The sequence below is a fragment of the Notothenia rossii genome (assembly GCF_949606895.1).
Source record: "Notothenia rossii genome assembly, chromosome: 11".
Taxonomy (NCBI): domain Eukaryota; kingdom Metazoa; phylum Chordata; class Actinopteri; order Perciformes; family Nototheniidae; genus Notothenia; species Notothenia rossii.
Window position 1 is genome coordinate 56,717,358 of NC_136910.1, and position 19,188 is coordinate 56,736,545.

The 19,188-nt window shown below is 40.2% G+C and overlaps 2 protein-coding genes across 2 annotated transcripts in view; one reads left to right on the forward strand and one right to left on the reverse strand.

Annotated features, from left to right (window-relative positions):
• Window positions 1-3,879: 3,879 nt before the first annotated feature.
• LOC307025344 (protein prune homolog 2-like) lies at window positions 3,880-13,708 on the forward strand (the record flags this gene model as incomplete). The annotated part of the gene is made up of 8 exons (XM_079659979.1): window positions 3,880-3,895; window positions 3,989-4,091; window positions 7,664-7,795; window positions 8,978-9,064; window positions 10,280-10,378; window positions 10,461-10,499; window positions 10,778-10,870; window positions 12,163-13,708. 8 exons carry the CDS (start codon window positions 3,880-3,882, stop codon window positions 12,194-12,196), a joined length of 603 nt encoding a protein of 200 aa, XP_079516105.1. The 3' UTR covers window positions 12,197-13,708.
• Window positions 13,709-15,403: 1,695 nt separating this feature from the next.
• The window catches only part of pcsk5a (proprotein convertase subtilisin/kexin type 5a), a 90,470-nt gene continuing 86,685 nt past the window's right edge, over window positions 15,404-19,188 (reverse strand). The window contains exon 37 of the mRNA XM_079657825.1: window positions 15,404-15,971. Coding sequence (XP_079513951.1) covers window positions 15,496-15,971 — 476 coding nt within the window. The 3' untranslated portion in view covers window positions 15,404-15,495. The remainder of the gene's footprint in view (window positions 15,972-19,188) is intronic.

Consider the following 19,188-nt stretch of genomic DNA (forward strand, 5'->3'; position numbering starts at 1 on the left):
ATCAGTATGTAGTGTCTCTACTTTAAAGAGTCCTCTCCTGCTGATGTTCAGGTGTATATCAGTATGTAGTGTCTCTACTTTAAAGAGTCCTCTCCTGCTAATGTTCAGGTGTATATCAGTATGTAGTGTCTCTACTTTAAAGAGTCCTCTCCTGCTGATGTTCAGGTGTATATCAGTATGTAGTGTCTCTACTTTAAAGAGTCCTCTCCTGCTGATTTTCAGGTGTATATCAGTATGAAGTGTCTCTACTTTAAAGAGTCCTCTCCTGCTGAGGTTCAGGTGTATATCAGTATGTAGTGTCTCTACTTTAAAGAGTTCTCTCCTGCTGATGTTCAGGTGTATATCAGTATGTAGTGTCTCTACTTTAAAGAGTCCTCTCCTGCTGAAGTTCAGGTGTATATCAGTATGTAGTGTCTCTACTTTAAAGAGTCCTCTCCTGCTGATGTTCAGGTGTATATCAGTATGAAGTGTCTCTACTTTAAAGAGTCCTCTCCTGCTGAGGTTCAGGTGTATATCAGTATGTAGTGTCTCTACTTTAAAGAGTCCTCTCCTGCTGATGTTCAGGTGTATATCAGTATGTAGTGTCTCTACTTTAAAGAGTCCTCTCCTGCTGATTTTCAGGTGTATATCAGTATGAAGTGTCTCTACTTTAAAGAGTCCTCTCCTGCTGAGGTTCAGGTGTATATCAGTATGTAGTGTCTCTACTTTAAAGAGTTCTCTCCTGCTGATGTTCAGGTGTATATCAGTATGTAGTGTCTCTACTTTAAAGAGTCCTCTCCTGCTGAAGTTCAGGTGTATATCAGTCTGTAGTGTCTCTACTTTAAAGAGTCCTCTCCTGCTGATGTTCAGGTGTATATCAGTATATAGTGTCTCTACTTTAAAGAGTCCTCTCCAGCTGATGTTCAGGTGTATATCAGTATGTAGTGTCTCTACTTTAAAGAGTCCTCTCCTGCTGATGTTCAGGTGTATATCAGTATGTAGTGTCTCTACTTTAAAGAGTCCTCTCCTGCTGATGTTCAGGTGTATATCAGTATGTAGTGTCTCTACTTTAAAGAGTCCTCTCCTGCTGATGTCCAGGTGTATATCAGTATGTAGTGTCTCTACTTTAAAGAGTCCTCTCCTGCTGATGTTCAGGTGTATATCACTATGTAGTGTCTCTACTTTAAAGAGTCCTCTCCTGCTGATGTTCAGGTGTATATCAGTATGTAGTGTCTCTACTTTAAAGAGTCCTCTCCTGCTGATGTTCAGGTGTATATCAGTATGTAGTGTCTCTACTTTAAAGAGTCCTCTCCTGCTGATGTTCAGGTGTATATCACTATGTAGTGTCTCTACTTTAAAGAGTCCTCTCCTGCTGATGTTCAGGTGTATATCAGTATGTAGTGTCTCTACTTTAAAGAGTCCTCTCCTGCTGATGTTCAGGTGTATATCAGTATGTAGTGTCTCTACTTTAAAGAGTCCTCTCCTGCCGATGTTCAGGTGTATATCAGTATGTAGTGTCTCTACTTTAAAGAGTCCTCTCCTGCTGATGTTCAGGTGTATATCAGTGTGTAGTGTCTCTACTTTAAAGAGTCCTCTCCTGCTGATGTTCAGGTGTATATCAGTATGTAGTGTCTCTACTTTAAAGAGTCCTCTCCTGCTGATGTTCAGGTGTATATCAGTATGTAGTGTTTCTACTTTAAAGAGTCCTCTCCTGCTGATGTTCAGGTGTATATCAGTATGTAGTGTCTCTACTTTAAAGAGTCCTCTCCTGCTGATGTTCAGGTGTATATCAGTATGTAGTGTCTCTACTTTAAAGAGTCCTCTCCTGCTGATGTTCAGGTGTATATCAGTATGTAGTGTCTCTACTTTAAAGAGTCCTCTCCTGCTGATGTTCAGGTGTATATCAGTATGTAGTGTCTCTACTTTAAAGAGTCCTCTCCTGCTGATGTTCAGGTGTATATCAGTATGTAGTGTCTCTACTTTAAAGAGTCCTCTCCTGCTGATGTTCAGGTGTATATCAGTATGTAGTGTCTCTACTTTAAAGAGTCCTCTGCTGCTGATGTTCAGGTGTATATCAGTATGTAGTGTCTCCACTTTAAAGAGTCCTCTGCTGCTGATGTTCAGGTGTATATCAGTATGTAGTGTCTCCACTTTAAAGAGTCCTCTGCTGCTGATGTTCAGGTGTATATCAGTATGTAGTGTCTCCACTTTAAAGAGTCCTCTCCTGCTGATGTTCAGGTGTATATCAGTATGTAGTGTCTCTACTTTAAAGAGTCCTCTGCTGCTGATGTTCAGGTGTATATCAGTATGTAGTGTCTCTACTTTAAAGAGTCCTCTCCTGCTGATGTCCAGGTGTATATCAGTATGTAGTGTCTCTACTTTAAAGAGTCCTCTCCTGCTGATGTTCAGGTGTATATCACTATGTAGTGTCTCTACTTTAAAGAGTCCTCTCCTGCTGATGTTCAGGTGTATATCAGTATGTAGTGTCTCTACTTTAAAGAGTCCTCTCCTGCTGATGTTCAGGTGTATATCAGTATGTAGTGTCTCTACTTTAAAGAGTCCTCTCCTGCTGATGTTCAGGTGTATATCACTATGTAGTGTCTCTACTTTAAAGAGTCCTCTCCTGCTGATGTTCAGGTGTATATCAGTATGTAGTGTCTCTACTTTAAAGAGTCCTCTCCTGCTGATGTTCAGGTGTATATCAGTATGTAGTGTCTCTACTTTAAAGAGTCCTCTCCTGCCGATGTTCAGGTGTATATCAGTATGTAGTGTCTCTACTTTAAAGAGTCCTCTCCTGCTGATGTTCAGGTGTATATCAGTGTGTAGTGTCTCTACTTTAAAGAGTCCTCTCCTGCTGATGTTCAGGTGTATATCAGTATGTAGTGTCTCTACTTTAAAGAGTCCTCTCCTGCTGATGTTCAGGTGTATATCAGTATGTAGTGTTTCTACTTTAAAGAGTCCTCTCCTGCTGATGTTCAGGTGTATATCAGTATGTAGTGTCTCTACTTTAAAGAGTCCTCTCCTGCTGATGTTCAGGTGTATATCAGTATGTAGTGTCTCTACTTTAAAGAGTCCTCTCCTGCTGATGTTCAGGTGTATATCAGTATGTAGTGTCTCTACTTTAAAGAGTCCTCTCCTGCTGATGTTCAGGTGTATATCAGTATGTAGTGTCTCTACTTTAAAGAGTCCTCTCCTGCTGATGTTCAGGTGTATATCAGTATGTAGTGTCTCTACTTTAAAGAGTCCTCTCCTGCTGATGTTCAGGTGTATATCAGTATGTAGTGTCTCTACTTTAAAGAGTCCTCTGCTGCTGATGTTCAGGTGTATATCAGTATGTAGTGTCTCCACTTTAAAGAGTCCTCTGCTGCTGATGTTCAGGTGTATATCAGTATGTAGTGTCTCCACTTTAAAGAGTCCTCTCCTGCTGATGTTCAGGTGTATATCAGTATGTAGTGTCTCCACTTTAAAGAGTCCTCTCCTGCTGATGTTCAGGTGTATATCAGTATGTAGTGTCTCCACTTTAAAGAGTCCTCTGCTGCTGATGTTCAGGTGTATATCAGTATGTAGTGTCTATTGAGGGATTAATCTCTAAATGCGAAAAATACTCCATAAAAACAGTTTTACCTTATCCATTGATTTTGGAAATGTGACTCCTCACTCTAGCAGGTTGCAAACGGTCCCTCTGCTGTTGCTCTGGGCTTGAATCAAACACCAAACAGAGACGTCTGTCCCTGAACATATCTTTATTCTCTGTCCTTCAGATAAAAGACCCTCTGTCTGAGTGACTCAACGTCTGCTAATGAAAAGCTTTGAGGATAAAAGGAAATCACATTTATCTGAAAACCAGAGAAAGGAACCGAGACAAAAGAGGCGCAGATTGGCAGATAAATGGAGGCAACAATGGAGAAATCAAAGTGTGAAAACTATGCTAATTAGGGTTAAGCTCTCACCAACATGGTAGCGAGGTCAAGTTAACATTTCTCTTTTATTTTTGTGTGTTTTTATCAAGGTTACTATAGCAACGGGGTGAATGCCATCATCGTGTTCGCTGCCTGTTTCCTGCCAGACAGCGACCGAGAGGAATACCATGAAATAATGGAGAACCTCTTCCTGTGAGTGTCACACACACACATTCACACATTCTCTCTCACACACACACACACACACACACACACACACACACACACACACACACACACACACACACACACACACACACACACACACACACACACACACACACACACACACACACACACACACACACACACACACACACACACACACACACACACACACACACACACACATACATTCTCACACACGCATTCACACACACACACACACACACACATTCTCATGCATTCACACACACACACACACGCATTCAGACATTCACACACACACACACACACACACACACACACATTCTCACACACACACACACACACACACACACACACACACACGCATTCAGACATTCACACACACACGCATGCAGACATTCACACACACACACACACACACACACGCATTCAGACATTCACACACACACACACACGCACACGCACACGCACACGCACACACACGGCCTCCTGCTGAGGAACACGTTCAAATTAAGATACCACACACACACTCTCTCTCTCTCTCTCTCTCACACACACACACACACACACACACACACACACACACACACACATTGGTCTTAATATACAGATACACATTTTTACACATTTATTGTTGTCAAAGCTGTATTACATGTATGCACATTTTAATTAAGACATATTTTATTGATTTGATTTATTATTATGTAAAAAAAATTATTTTATTTAATCTAATAAATGTTATTGTATTATTATTTTTTTATTTTGTGTTACTAACACACAAGATGTTATGTATACGATTTATTTTAACCTATTAATGTAATATAATTTATTTGTATTTGATGTTATTTCATATTATATGACTTTATTAATGAGCCCAATATGTCCTCTTAAATGGTCCGATCAGCCAACGTCGCTCTGTGTAAAGGACAACCCTCCAGTGGTTAAATTGAATGGTGTTTCGTGGAGCCCCCCCATGTTGACGTCTTCACTGGGGTTCTGGCAGCGTGTTGTTTCATGCTTGGACAGTGAGATTCCCACAGGCTGCTCTGAGAGAGATACTGAGAAAACTGGCATATGTGAGGGTTTTTGGACAGGAATGAAAGGAGGTAAAGCTCAGTGTCGGCATTTTCTGATGCCAGATGGCTCCGGGTCCTGAATCCTGAGACGTGATGGTTTACTGCGGGAGATGATCACCAAACAGAGTGGATCAGCAGTGTTGGACTGTAAGACAATGGATTCCAAAGAGAGGAGAGCCCAAAGTCACTGACGTTACACAAAAGTACACACATCCTTTCCTCAAGTAGAAGTACAGATACTCGTGTTTAAAAATACTCTGGTGAAAGTAGAAGTACTGACTAAACTTCTTTACTCAAGACAAAGTAAAGAGGCTTTGAAATGTACTTCAGTAAAAAGTACCCATAACTAGCAGCTGTTTTAAAGAGTACCTGACCTCCCTTTATATTAATAGAACAATAATGTCATTGTTAGCTAATGAATGTTTCCATGGTGATCAACGGCAACATGACAACGTTTTCATTGGTCCCTCTTCTTTAGAGAAGACCAGGAAATGATGGATACACGGATCGTGTTCAAATCAATAGGCACGCAATGACTCTAAATAATAATGATCACGCCACCAAACACACATTCAGACTAAAGGAACCAGCCTGTTTGGAAAATGAGAGAAGTAGAAAGTACAGGTATTTGAGTTCAATATGTAAGAAGTAGAAAGTACAGGTGTTTGAGTTCAACATGTAAGAAGTAGAAAGTTCAGGTATTTGAGTTCAACATGTGAGAAGTAGAAAGTACAGGTATTTGTGTTCAACATGTAAGAAGTAGAAAGTACAGGTATTTGAGTTCAACATGTAAGAAGTAGAAAGTACAGGTATTTGTGTTCAACATGTGAGAAGTAGAAAGTACAGGTATTTGAGTTCAACATGTAAGAAGTAGAAAGTACAGGTATTTGTGTTCAACATGTAAGAAGTAGAAAGTACAGGTATTTGAGTTCAACATGTAAGAAGTCAAAGTAGAAAGTCCTCAGAAAAATAAGTAGTGGAGTAAAGTACTGATTCCAGAAAAAAGTACTTAAGTACAGTAACAAAGTATTTGTACTTCCCACCTCTGCCGAGAGGAGAGAGAAAAGTTCTTCAAAGGAGAGAGAAAGTTCCCCGCTGACTGAGAAATGAGAAAGAGATAACATGTTTTCGTCTTCTTTGAATCACAGTATTGCATTTTATAAAGGTAGAAGTCTTATTGAGCTGCTGAGACGGAGGCAGGAGGAAAGAAGAAAGGAGAAATTCAAAGTGGAAGTGCTCAGCCGTGAAGCAGCATATTCACCAAGAGAAGACATCACTTAAAATGCTGCTCGTTTTCAAACACAGAGCTATATACGTACGTCTCCTCTCTCCTGGCATTGTTGGCATTCAGAGCATGGTTTATGCATTTCTCGCTTTTGCATTTCACCGTTTTTGACATCCATATTCTTTCATTTGGTAATTGGATAAATGCTAATTGGTACACATGTCTCGAACAGAGGTGGAAATACTGTAGGATGGTTTTTGCATTTTGAATCAGGATCAGAAGAGCTTTTTATTCGTCACACTCAGGGGAAATGTACTTTGTTAAAGAAAAAGTGAAGAGCCAAGAATAGCAATAATATTCATTAAAGGTGGGGTCTGTCATTTATTTCAGAAACACTTTTTGTTATATTCCATGGAATGCTCTTAACGTCCCGATAGCAATGAATAAATTAAATGCTTTGACAATAAATACATTAAACAAATATCATCTGTGGAAGCCGTGGCGCTGTAAAAAGCACGACCAATCATCTGAGCCGGCTAAAGTAACTGGATGGCCTACCTGCCTGTCAGCCTTCCATCGGTGCACAAACTTATCCCGTGCCCTCATTGGTCATGTGCGCGTTCGTGTGTGTTGGGGGAGGGGCTCTGGATTTGTTCCGGTTGTGTATTTTCAAATTCTAGCACTCGAGCTGGTTTCTCCAAACTTACCTACCCCACCTTTAAGATCTTATGCATTCAATATTAAAGATAAAAATACACCGATACAATTTACAAAAGTACACACTACAAAAAGAACCATTAAGAATATTGAAATATGGTTGATGTACAAAAGTAATATACAAAAATGTTTAGTCTTACATTTCCAGAGTCGATTTTAAGCTTTGCTAGTCGTGTGGCTCTGGGGATAGAAATGTCGATCTCGTAGTTTTCCACCACACATTTCTCAAAACCTATCGATTGTATTGTCTTGACATTGTCTACAGACATTCATGGTCTCCAGAGGATGAATTTGACCAGCTTCAGTGATCCTCTGGCTCTTCCCCGTTCTACCCAATGACTTTAACTTCAGTGTGTGTGTGTGTGTGTGTGTGTGTGTGTGTGTGTGTGTGTGTGTGTGTGTGTGTGTGTGTGTGTGTGTGTGTGTGTGTGTGTGTGTGTGTGTGTGTGTGTGTGTGTGTGTGTGTGTGTGTGTGTGTGTGTGTGTGTGTGTGTGTGTGTGTGTGTGTGTGTGTGTGTGTGTGTGTGTGTGTGTGTGTGTGTGTGTGTGTGTGTGTGTAGCTATGTGATCAGCACACTGGAGCTCATGGTGGCCGAGGACTACATGATCGTGTATCTGAACGGAGCGACGCCTCACAGGAGGATGCCCGGCCTCGGCTGGCTAAAGAAATGCTACCAGATGATCGACAGGAGGTAAAGCACCTAATGAAGGGAGTAGTGTGGGAAATAACTTGTTAGAAAAATCTCACTGGTCCCCGGCTTGATCTTGAATCTCAGAATCCATGTATCTGTGATCCTCTCCAGAATGGAAGTAGTCATCACATACAGAGCATCAACTAGTTCCTGAACAGTGTCCTTCACATGCTGATATCCAAGAGAGGGAGTTCCACAGTCACTAGATGGAGGGATAGAAAGCAGGACATCCCGTCATGTACACAATTCTCAACATTCTGACTCTTTCTCAAAATCCTAACTTTTTCCTCAAAATATCAAAAATTCTGACTTTTTCTCAAAATCCACAAAAAATCTGATTTCTCAAAATTCCGACTTTTTCTCAAAGATCTAAAAAATATGACTTTTTCTCCAAATCTCCAAATTCTCACCTTTTCACAATTTTCAGACTTTTTCTCAAAATCCTTACTTTTTCTCAAAATTCGGACTTTTTTCAACAAAAAAAAAATCAAAATTCTTACTTTGTCTGAAAATTCTTACTTTTTCTAAAAATCTCGAAATTCTTACTTTTTCCTCAAAATTCCTGCTTTTTCCTCAATTCTTACTTTTTCCTCAAAATCTAAAAATTCTGACTTTTTCTCAAAATCTAAAAATTCTTACTTTTTCTCAAAATTCGGACTTTTTCTAAATACTTAAAATTGTTAATAATCCCTGGTCCCCGGCTTGATCTTGAATCTCAGGATCCATGTATCTGTGATCCTCTCCAGAAGGAGTCATCACATACAGAGCATCAACTAGTTCCTGAACAGTGTCCTTCACATGCTGATATCCAAGAGAGGGAGTTCCACAGTCACTAGATGGAGGAATAGAAAGCAGTATTCAATGTTTACTTCAGATTAGCTCCACGTCAGAAATGAGCATGCTTGTCATATGTCTCTCTCCATAGAGGCTGAATCATCATGTTAATCACATAGCTATCATATGCCTCAAACAGTCCTGATGCTCTTCTAGGTAATCACACATGCTGTCATGTTCACAGCTACAGTTGATACCTTTGTGATCATGTGGAACTCATATTGGAAGAGGACATTCAGGATTTCCCCAACATAACAGTATCTGGACTTGTGATGATTGGTATCCTCCTAAATGAAGTTGAAAGTGCAACATGGATACAAACATACCTTTATGATGTTCTGTGTTCAGGCTCAAGAAGAATTTGAAATCCTTCATTATTCTCCATCCGTCGTGGTTCATCAGGACAATACTGGCCGTCACCAAGCCCTTCATCAGGTACAAGACCAGACCTTTTTTACTTTTAAGGATTCACATATCACACTGAAATATCTCAACAATGATTTGACGGATTGCCATGAAGAATGTGTGCAGACACTCATCGCTGCCAGAGGATGAAATTCAACGTATCGGCTTCTCCTCTGGCGTCCTCATAGCATTTCAGTTTTTTTGTGAATATCTGTCGTGATGAATTTGAATAACTTTGTTGATCCTGTAACTTTTCCACTAATACCATCCCCTAGTGAACATTTTATTTTGACCATACGTTGGTTTATTTACGGCATACAGTAAGACCCTTAATTGGTCTCAAATGGGAGGAAATGTTTTCCCAACTTATTCTGTAAAATGTTTTATTGTGTTCTATAGAAACTTAATAGAAACAGCATGTTCTACTCATGTGCAAGGCCTTGTTTAACATGCTGCTGTGACGAAACAATTCACCAATTAGGGATCAATAAATTACATCTGATCTAACAATAACAAACACACGTGTAAAAAATCACCCTGATTAGTTCAATCAAATAAAAAATCAAGTTGATGCTTGCAGAACAAATGACATTCAACTTCAACTGTACATTGTTCAGTGCTTATTAGCTTAAATTACAATGCCATGGTAACAATCAAACCTGTTCAACCTCAACCTTTTAGTAGCATGCTAACGTTAGCAATTAGCTTAGCATTGCTTGTATTGATTCAGATTTAAACAACTTAGGTTTCACTTTTGTGAGAAAAACAAGTTCCTCTGAAGCCAAGCCGGATCATTTACCGTGTGTGTGTGTGTGTGTGTGTGTGTGTGTGTGTGTGTGTGTGTGTGTGTGTGTCCCTCTCTCTCTCTCTATGTGTGTCCCTCTCTCTCTCTGTGTGTGTGTGTGTGTGTGTGTGTGTGTGTGTGTGTGTGTGTGTGTGTGTGTGTGTGTGTGTGTGTGTGTGTGTGTGTGTGTGTGTGTGTGTGTGTGTGTGTGTGTGTGTGTGTGTGTGTGTGTGTGTGTGTGTGTGTGTGTGTGTGTGTGTGTGTGTGTCCCTCTCTCTCTGTGTGTGTGTGTGTGTGTGTGTGTGCGTGTGTGTGTGTGTGTGTGTGTGTGTGTGTGTGTGTGTGTGTTTTTGTGTGTGTGTGTGTGTGTGTGTGTGTGTCCCTCTCTCTCTCTCTATGTGTGTCCCTCTCTCTCTCTATGTGTGTGTGTGTGTGTGTGTGTGTGTGTGTGTGTCTCTCAGCACTAAGTTCAGCAGTAAGATTAAGTACGTGAACAGTTTGGACGAGCTGCAGGAAACCATCCCCATGGACAGCATCCAGATCCCAGAATGCATCATTACGTGAGTGTCTGCACCTCCGAGCACCTCCGAGTCCCATTAAATGACTTTTTATTCATCCTTTCATTTGACCTTTCACCTCCAGAGTCGACAAGGAGCTGAAGGAAGCAGCGGAGAACTCAAAGTAAGACTCTCATTACCTCGGAGCTCATTTATCAGCCGACTCACTCTCAGATCACTCCTGCTTGATCTGGACCAATTGGATTAGCGATTAGCCCACGGTCGCAATTAAGGACGAAGAAGAAATGCTAAAGATGCTAAAGAGGCTAAATGCACTGGCTCCATCTCGTTCATCACTACTGTAGAATAAAGGATCGATCGCCATGATTAATTGAGTATCACATCCTAATTAACAATAAATCCTGCTCTAACAACCTCTCTGTTTCTTTTTCTTTTTTTAAGAAGGAATAGTTTTCTGATGGGATTGGATTCAACAACAACAACAACAACAACAGCAGCAGCAGCAGCAGCAGCAGGAGGAAGAGGCAGAACAGAGTAAGTCCTTTTAAATGTATAATAATCTTTAAAATATATTTTGAAAGGTTATTTATGGGCTCCTTTTTTAGTCAAACTTCCTTTAATTATCTAAAATATATTTTAAGAATGTAATCTTTATTCCTCCTTCAAATGTTGGGAAGATGCTGAAATCCAGATGATAGAATAAGGAAGCTTACAGTAAACGTTATATTATAGTATGTTGACAAAAGTATGAAAAAAGACCGTATTGTATGTGGAAAGATATGGAAGAATTGAAACTATAGTGTGTTGAAAAGTCATGTTATTTCATATTGAAAAAGTCAGAGTGTAATGTGTCAAAAAAAATTGATATCTATATTATAGTAAATCAAAAACAATGAAAAAGTCCTAGGGTGTTTCTCAATGTCGAGGACGCTTCCTTGGTAGGACGTGTCCCTCCGAGTCAGGTTCTTCAGAAGCGAGGCAAGTATCCTTCCTAGCCTTGGAAAACAAAGGATGGTGTAACAGGCTAACAGGTGTGCGTCATATGCGAGGCCCCGCCTTAAATTGAGCGCGATTTCCGCAAAAGATTTTGGAAATTGGTCCGTGCGCAAAGCATTGTGGGGATTTTAAGACCATGTGCAGCCTCGAAATTTCCCGCAACGAAGGACGCTGGCCTCGGTAGAATTCCAAGCATCCTGGACATTGGAACAGTCCTTCGGCGGGACTCGATGACGTAGCATCCTTGAAATAGTGGCTCTGGAGCATTCCTTCCTCTACATTGAGAAACACCCCTAGTATAGATTGTCGAAAAATATGCAAGAAAAGTCGTTAAAGTACTCCGAAAACGTAAAAATTTGGGTATAGCATGTCGAAATATATGGAAAAAAGAGATGGTATAATCAGTCATTGTGTAGTATGTAAAAGATTCATTTTAAAAGTCGATATAGTGTGTACAAAATTAGGAAAAAACTGAAAGTATACTATGTTATGCAAAATAAGTCATATATGAAAAATTCTAAATATAAAAAACTCAGTGTACTGTGTCAAAAAAATAGATAAAGCCATGGTATAGTATATAAAAAAAGTAAGAATTCGGTATAGCATGTCAGTATATAAGTATATTAGGAAAAGTCATAGTGTCAAAACTAATTGATACATTCAGAGCATAGTATGTTGAAAAATATTTTAAAAACCCATAGCTCATAATGTCCAGAAATATTTGAAAAAAATCATAGGATGGTAGCCTATATTGGAAAAATATTTTAAAAAGCAGTGTCACCCGTACACAAACATAATAATAATAATATCTCTGTTTCTTCTGTTTCCAGCAGACCAGGCGCAGCGGGGGCCAGCAGCTCTTAAACCCACACGGGTCTTCAATGTTCAAAGTTGTATTGTACGGGTAAAGCTGGAAATCAGAGGCCTGTAAAACTAGTGTGCGTGTGTGCGTGTGTGTGTCAGTGTTTGTCAATTAGACACTGGAGTTGAATATGAAAACACAACTAGTTAAAACTCAAGAGTTAGATCTGGTTCTCTGTGGAGCGTCAGAGTCAGAGCTACAGCTCGTGGTTCACGGTAGGATAAGAAATAAGAAATGCAATTACACACCGGACAGTGCACTGCGCAAATCCATTTGTAGAGTCTAGTGTTGTGGTCGTGTGCATGAGAAGCAGTGAAGCAATAATATCACCCTTTACTGGTCACTCAGTATTTCAGATTTAAAAAAAGCCACTTGTGTGTTAGCATTCCACAATAAAAGCACAAGGTGAAGCCAAAAATACAAAAGCCTTGTGCTATAGATGACCAACAGTTGCATTTAAGCAATCCACTACTCTGTCTTAATACTACTTCTAAACATTTAGAGCTAAGGAGTTAAATAGATATTATATAGAGTCTTTATGAAACTAAAGAGAGTTATGGCGCTTTTCCACTGCACGGCTTAGTACAGTATAGTTAGGCCTTGGTAGGCCAGGCTCACTTTATGCTGCGTTTCCATTACAGTTTAGTAGCTAGGGTAGTAACTATAGTAACGCAGTGTAGGCGGAGCCATGACGTCATCTTCAATGAGAAACACCAAATCAACATCAGCCGTTAGCTGTTAGCACTCAGAGCTCACAGCTCCTCATATCTGTTCAGAAACTAGACAAAAGTGAAACAAGTCCAAACCACAGACTGTCTGTGTCATGGAGAATACAGTCGCTGGTTTATTTATGTCTGTAGGCCGTTGTTGTGAGTGTGGAAGGTCGGAGCATATACAACGTTAGCTTAGCCAAGCTCCGTTCAGAAAACAGGCATTTTAAAAGGTTTCTCGCCTGCCGTCTGTCAGAAGACTTGTCAAAGCATTAATTCATGGTTTTTACTAACCGGTATCAGTATGTTGTTACTTCGGCATCATTTAGAAACGTGTATTACAATTAAATCACGGTACATATGTTCATTTAGTTGTAGTTGTAGCCCCCTCACTAGTTTAGCATACTCAGCCCGGTTGTTGGCCCGGAAAGAACCTCGATTTTGGAGGGCCAGAAAAACTGTGAAAAAGTACCCGTTAGACGGAGCTACCCCAAGTGGAAACGCAAAAAAAACGGGCCGGTTTTGGCACGCTTAAACCGTGCTCCGCGCTGCAGTGGAAATGCGCCATAAGTTATAAGAAGTGATCAGTGTGTTGTCTTTTAGTTTAAAGAGTCCCGCATCATCATGGAGGAACCTCAGAGCTACATTAAAGATGGGATTTCTGTAAAGCACAATATCTTCTGTGTGTTTGTGCATGTCCCCTCATAGATAACTGATCAGCTGTGTAGAGGATGTGCAGAGGAGCTATGAATCACTGTCTAGTAATTCAATAAACATTGAGTCTGAAATCACGAGTGAAACAAAGTTCAGAGTCATGACTTTATTTCCACTTTTTTTTTTTGTATTGAACTTCAATGACAGCAAGCATGGGAATATAGAAAAACAAAAACGCCACAACAATTAAACGATGAGTAATGAAAGTAAATGCCCATAATATATTAATAAATATTGCCAGAAAAAGTCATTATACAAAAAAAAAAAGCTCCATACAGTAAAACCACGTGTTACCGTGTCAACAGGCTGTTAAAGGCACAATTAATTAGGATGTGTTGACTGCAGGTAGTAAACAACATTCAATGCAGTCATGCCTTGTGTTTCACATAGATATCATTTAGTTTTTTTCACCACTGTGTACTCCATCTTCATAGTTTTATCTTTGATAAGTGCTAACAATCTGGTACCTGGTTGTAAAACATATTTTAAAGTTGTTCCAAAAACAGCAAAAAAATAATATGATGAAATCCAGGCAGGTAAAGACACCGCCACACACTTCTAGAGGGACATAAGTGATGAATGAGGGTCACATATATATTTGGGGGAAAATCCTACACTTTGAGCCTTTAAGAACACATGTCATTTTACCATACATTTTCTAGCTGTCATTTGTTTATATTAAAGGGGACCTATCATGCAAAATGCACTTTTTGATTTTTTTCATACATCAACATGTGTCCCCTGTGTGTCGGGGAACTCACGCAGCGTCAGGAAATAAAACCCTCTCTCTTTCCCTTCGTACCCAAATCTCTAAAAACGGGGAACAATGGAGCTGATCCAGATTTGCGTCCGATATGACGTAATATCTGAAATGTGGACCCACGGCCCAATCAGAAACGTTGCTATCAGAAACAATGCCCGACTGTTTTGGACGTAATATGGTCGGTGTTTACATTAGCATGGCTAACACTCAGAGCTAACCTGTACTGGAGAGCATGTGTGTGAAGAAGCAGGAAGTAAAAAGGAACTCACCTTGTGGTATAACCGGCAAGAGAGAAAGCCTTTGAGCTCCATACTGTTTCAGAGAGAATCCTTGATATTCCATGATATGGCGTTTCATCACGGCAGCATTTAGTTTAGACAGTAGCTGCCGGGTCCCGCATGAGCTCAGACCCCTCCTCTTTTATTTGTTAAAGCTTTATACCCAAATCAGAACTTTAGAAACAGGAAGTGAAATAGAGGGATATGAGGCATGGCTAGAATGGGTGATCTGTTTGGTATTTGGAGCAAAACACTTCATAGACATGTTTTTTATATATTTGTATATATCTGAGACCTATGCTATTGCCTAAAAATAGCATGATAGGTGACCTTTAAATTATTAATTTATTGTCATTCTTTTAGTTAATAAAGGTACTTGTTTATACTTTTATTTTGAGTTATGGGCCCCTGGTAATTTTGTATATATTGGACACGGGTGGAGTTTTTTTTTAACAGGGAAACAGAAGAGAAGCCATTGTTTGTTATATGTTAGATAATGGGAACTCATCTTCAATAAATGCACACTAACGCCCGGACGTTTTGACAGTAATTCCCTGCCTAAAATTCTCTTTCTAGTGTCAGTTTTAGTTTGAGTAAATCTTCTGTTTTATTGAATAAATAATAAATGTATTTTGTAAGCGCTTTTACAGCTGCTCAAAGTCGCCTTACAGAGGTAGGAAAACAAGGACAACAAATAAACGGAGTAAAAGGCACATAAAAATCGAGCAATAAAACAATCACACATTGAAAGCCAGTTATTTTAAAAGCGAGTTATTTTTTGTAAGTTTTTTTAAGATTTCTTTATAATCTCAGCTTCTCTACAGAAATCCACACATTCACCGAAACGTGTAACTCTCGTCGTCGTACTCCAGCTCGTCCTCGTTGTCCTCGTCCAGCTGTCCGTACCTGAACTTCCTGTACACGGTGCCGTCCTGCCCCATGTAAACAATGTCCTCATCGTCATCGTCATCATCATCGTCGTCTTTACTCCTGGCGACGTCCACCAGCTTATTGTCCTGGAAGCGTCCGCCAGCAGTAGAGGAAATGGGACGAGCGCTAGAAGACGAAGAGCTGAACCCTCTTCCTCCTCCTCCTCCTCCTCCGAACCCTCCGCCCGAGCCCAGTTTCTCATACCCGCGAGGCGTGATGTCCGGAGGCGCCCTCTTGGAGCGGGAGTGCCGGATGATGAAGACGACGGCCACCAGGCCAAACACCAACAGGAAGCAGGTGATGATGAAGATGGACAGGTTTCCCCCGGACACCTCCTCTTCCTCGTTCCTGAACGCTTGGTTGGTGGTGAGGACGCACTCTCCTGAAACACAAATAAATCAAACGTAATACATTTATGATCAATGCTATCTCTTGTGGACGAAATAAGTATTTGATCCGCTTGCAAAACATGTGTTAGTTCTTGGCGGAGAAATAAATACTTTTATAAAACGGACAAGTCAAATCAAGCAATCTGATTGGTTCTTAGCCGTGATATAATGACAGGTAGAATTATAGTTACTTTTCACAAGTCAGTATCCCTCCGCGTCTGAGCAAAGCTACAGCCGTTACAGCTGTTACATTACGTCCGTTAAGAAACTAACTTTACTAACTAACAAAGCTTAAGATGGAAACATTTAAGGTTAACTTCGACCTCCGGGGTGGTCTTACTATAGGAGTGGATTGAGCAGTGCCTATCTCCAGAAAGCACCTAAACGACGACATGCTAGGTGAAGAGCAGGTTGACCAACTGGAAAAGCACCACCATTCAAAAGCTTTCTGATTGTCTTGAAACAAAGCAGAGAAATGATGACCATTAGTGGCCACAGCTTCGCGTCGGGCCGAACCACGCCCCTTAGCTGTGATATAATGAGCATATATCACGGCCTGTCGTGAGCTATTGCTTAAATATACACTTAAATAAACCTACCATTACAATTATAGACTGTTATTTTATTTGTAAGTGGACAAACTCGCAAAATCTGCAGGGGATCAGGGATTCATTTTCCAAAAGCCAGGAAGTATTCTTGCATCGCTTCTGAAGCAAGTGACTCGGAAGCCATGTGCTACCAAGCAAGCGTCCTCGACATTGAGAAACACCCTGGGTATATACATTCACTCCGCAGCTGCATATAATCAGCTCATCACAGGCTTTCTTTTTAAACCTATTACATTTCACCTCAATCTCCAGCAGCTAATCACCGTGCTGCAGCCAAACTCTAAAATGGTTCTTCTCTCCTGCAGTCAGCTGTGATTTCAGGTTGTCATGCTGCCGCCCGCCTCCTCCCCATCCTCCTCCTCTCATCATATCCAGAGCCAGGAGAGCTAATCCAAAGACCTCTTCACACCTCCTCTTCATCCCATCTCCTCATCAAATCCAGATCTTCAGTGTCTAGACCCCGGGGGGGTTCCCTATAGGCTCACGGCTGCATTTCCCCCTTTAGATATACGATTTCAGGATTGGGGTCTAATCACCAAAGACTTAAAATGTATTATATGGCATGTGTCAATAAATGTTCTTAAAACATAATGAAGTCTCTCCTGATTGAAGTATTATCGTATCGTTTCGTTTTGTATGTCATAGTATTTCAAAAAGCAACAACAGAACTATCTAAAAAAAATCTGGAAAGAGAGGTGTGTCTGTTTTTACGTATTTAGTAACATTGACCTCTTTTTAAATATTTTTTGTTATTCTACGCACGAAAAGTTTATTATTATTCCGCTGACTTATTTTGGCCCTCTTCTCCTCCCGCATTGAACATCGCAGAAACTCTGTTCGAACATCAAAACGTTCAGCTCTGTCGGGAATCGATGGCTATTACTTTTCATAACTTTCATAATTCCAGAGATACATCCCATAATACATCCCATTTTTTAACATTGAAGTCAATGGGGAAAATCTTCAGACTTCAACAAATCTTCATGCAATTCAACTGCTAACTGTTCATTCATACTTTCACTCAGACACCTCATTCCAACTTTAAAATGTTACACATCTTTCTGACATTATTCATTTAAAAGAACTTTTAAATCTGATTCTTACTTTTAGAGATATTAAACATTGTTCACACCTTGTTTTAGAGGTTTTCTTCAGATTCTAACATTAACTAGAGTGCGTGATGTCACAGCTAGAGGGTAGAAAATCTTGAAATTTGCCTTCATATATTTTTTTAAACTGCCATAATTCCCAAACCCTACATTCCTGAGACATAATTTATCATGGTAAACGTAGGAAAACATCTCGTAGCTTGAAAAAATGACAAATAATTAAGCAAAAATAATTAAACAAAATGCTTTTTGAGGGCATGAAGTGACAAAAACGTTCAACATGTCTCCATTAAAGCCCATTGTAATTTCAGGCAGATATTTCCTCACAGCAGCAGCCGCACACCTTTAGTTAAACTGCCAAAAAGGCCACATTATTAACCCGAAAGTACACAAAAATTACACTTCAGATACTCAACTTCCTTGACATGCTTCACGTTTTGAAATTTCACAGGTATCTGTTACGGTTCTTCCACAAAACGTTCACATGTAAGAGGTGTATCTCTCATTCAGAACAATGGAAGCCTTTGATCTCTAGAGCTCGTTAGCTCAACTATAAACACCTGTGTAATGGAACACGATGATGTCATCACTCCAACTGACATGCTCAGAGCAGCAGACTTCAGATAGAGGTCCTGCCCTCAACAGCTCTACGGCAATTATGGGGTGTCATCATCATATGCCGAAGAGAGAGAGAGAGAGAAGAGAGAGAGGGCGATCAAGAGAAGAGAGAGAGTAATGTAATAAAACACGGTTTTCTCATAACTTCAGTGAAAATTCTCCAAACAGCCCAAAACTTCACAGGTTTGGTAACGATGCAGCCATCAACGCATATAAGCGCATTACGGGGTGTCAACAAATGCCGTTGCCATGGCGACAGACCACTCGCCATGAAACACGATGTGGCTGTAAGTCCAATGGACACGGTCCAATCGTCCCCCAATCTTCACTTGTATATCACCGGTCCATGCCTCAACAGCTCTACGCCAAATCTGAGATCTCGCCATATGCCGTTTCCATGGAAACACATCCCTCGCCATAAAACATGATGTCAAATCAAATCAAGTTTTATTTTATATAGCACATTTATAAACGATTTTTGGTCGAGCCAAAGTGCTGTACATATAATAAAAATAACCTACAGTAAAGACACTTTACAGCAAATACAACAGCACAGATTGTTCAGAATATCAGTATGAGAAAAAAAAGACACCCTCTGTCCTTAGACCCTCTGTCCTTAGACCCTCTGTCCTTAGACCCTCACATCGTAAAAGGAAACACTTCCGGAGAAAACCCTCAGTTTAAAGGGGAACATGGGAGAAACCTCAGGGAGAGCCACAGAGGAGGGATCCCACTCCCAGGACGGACAGACGTGCAATAGATGCCGTGTGTACATCAAAGAGATAATACATTTTACAGCGTATAGACCGAATGTTTGGAAATGCATGTTTCTGTAATAAGAAGATGAATCCACGACGATGTCAACAACAATCCTG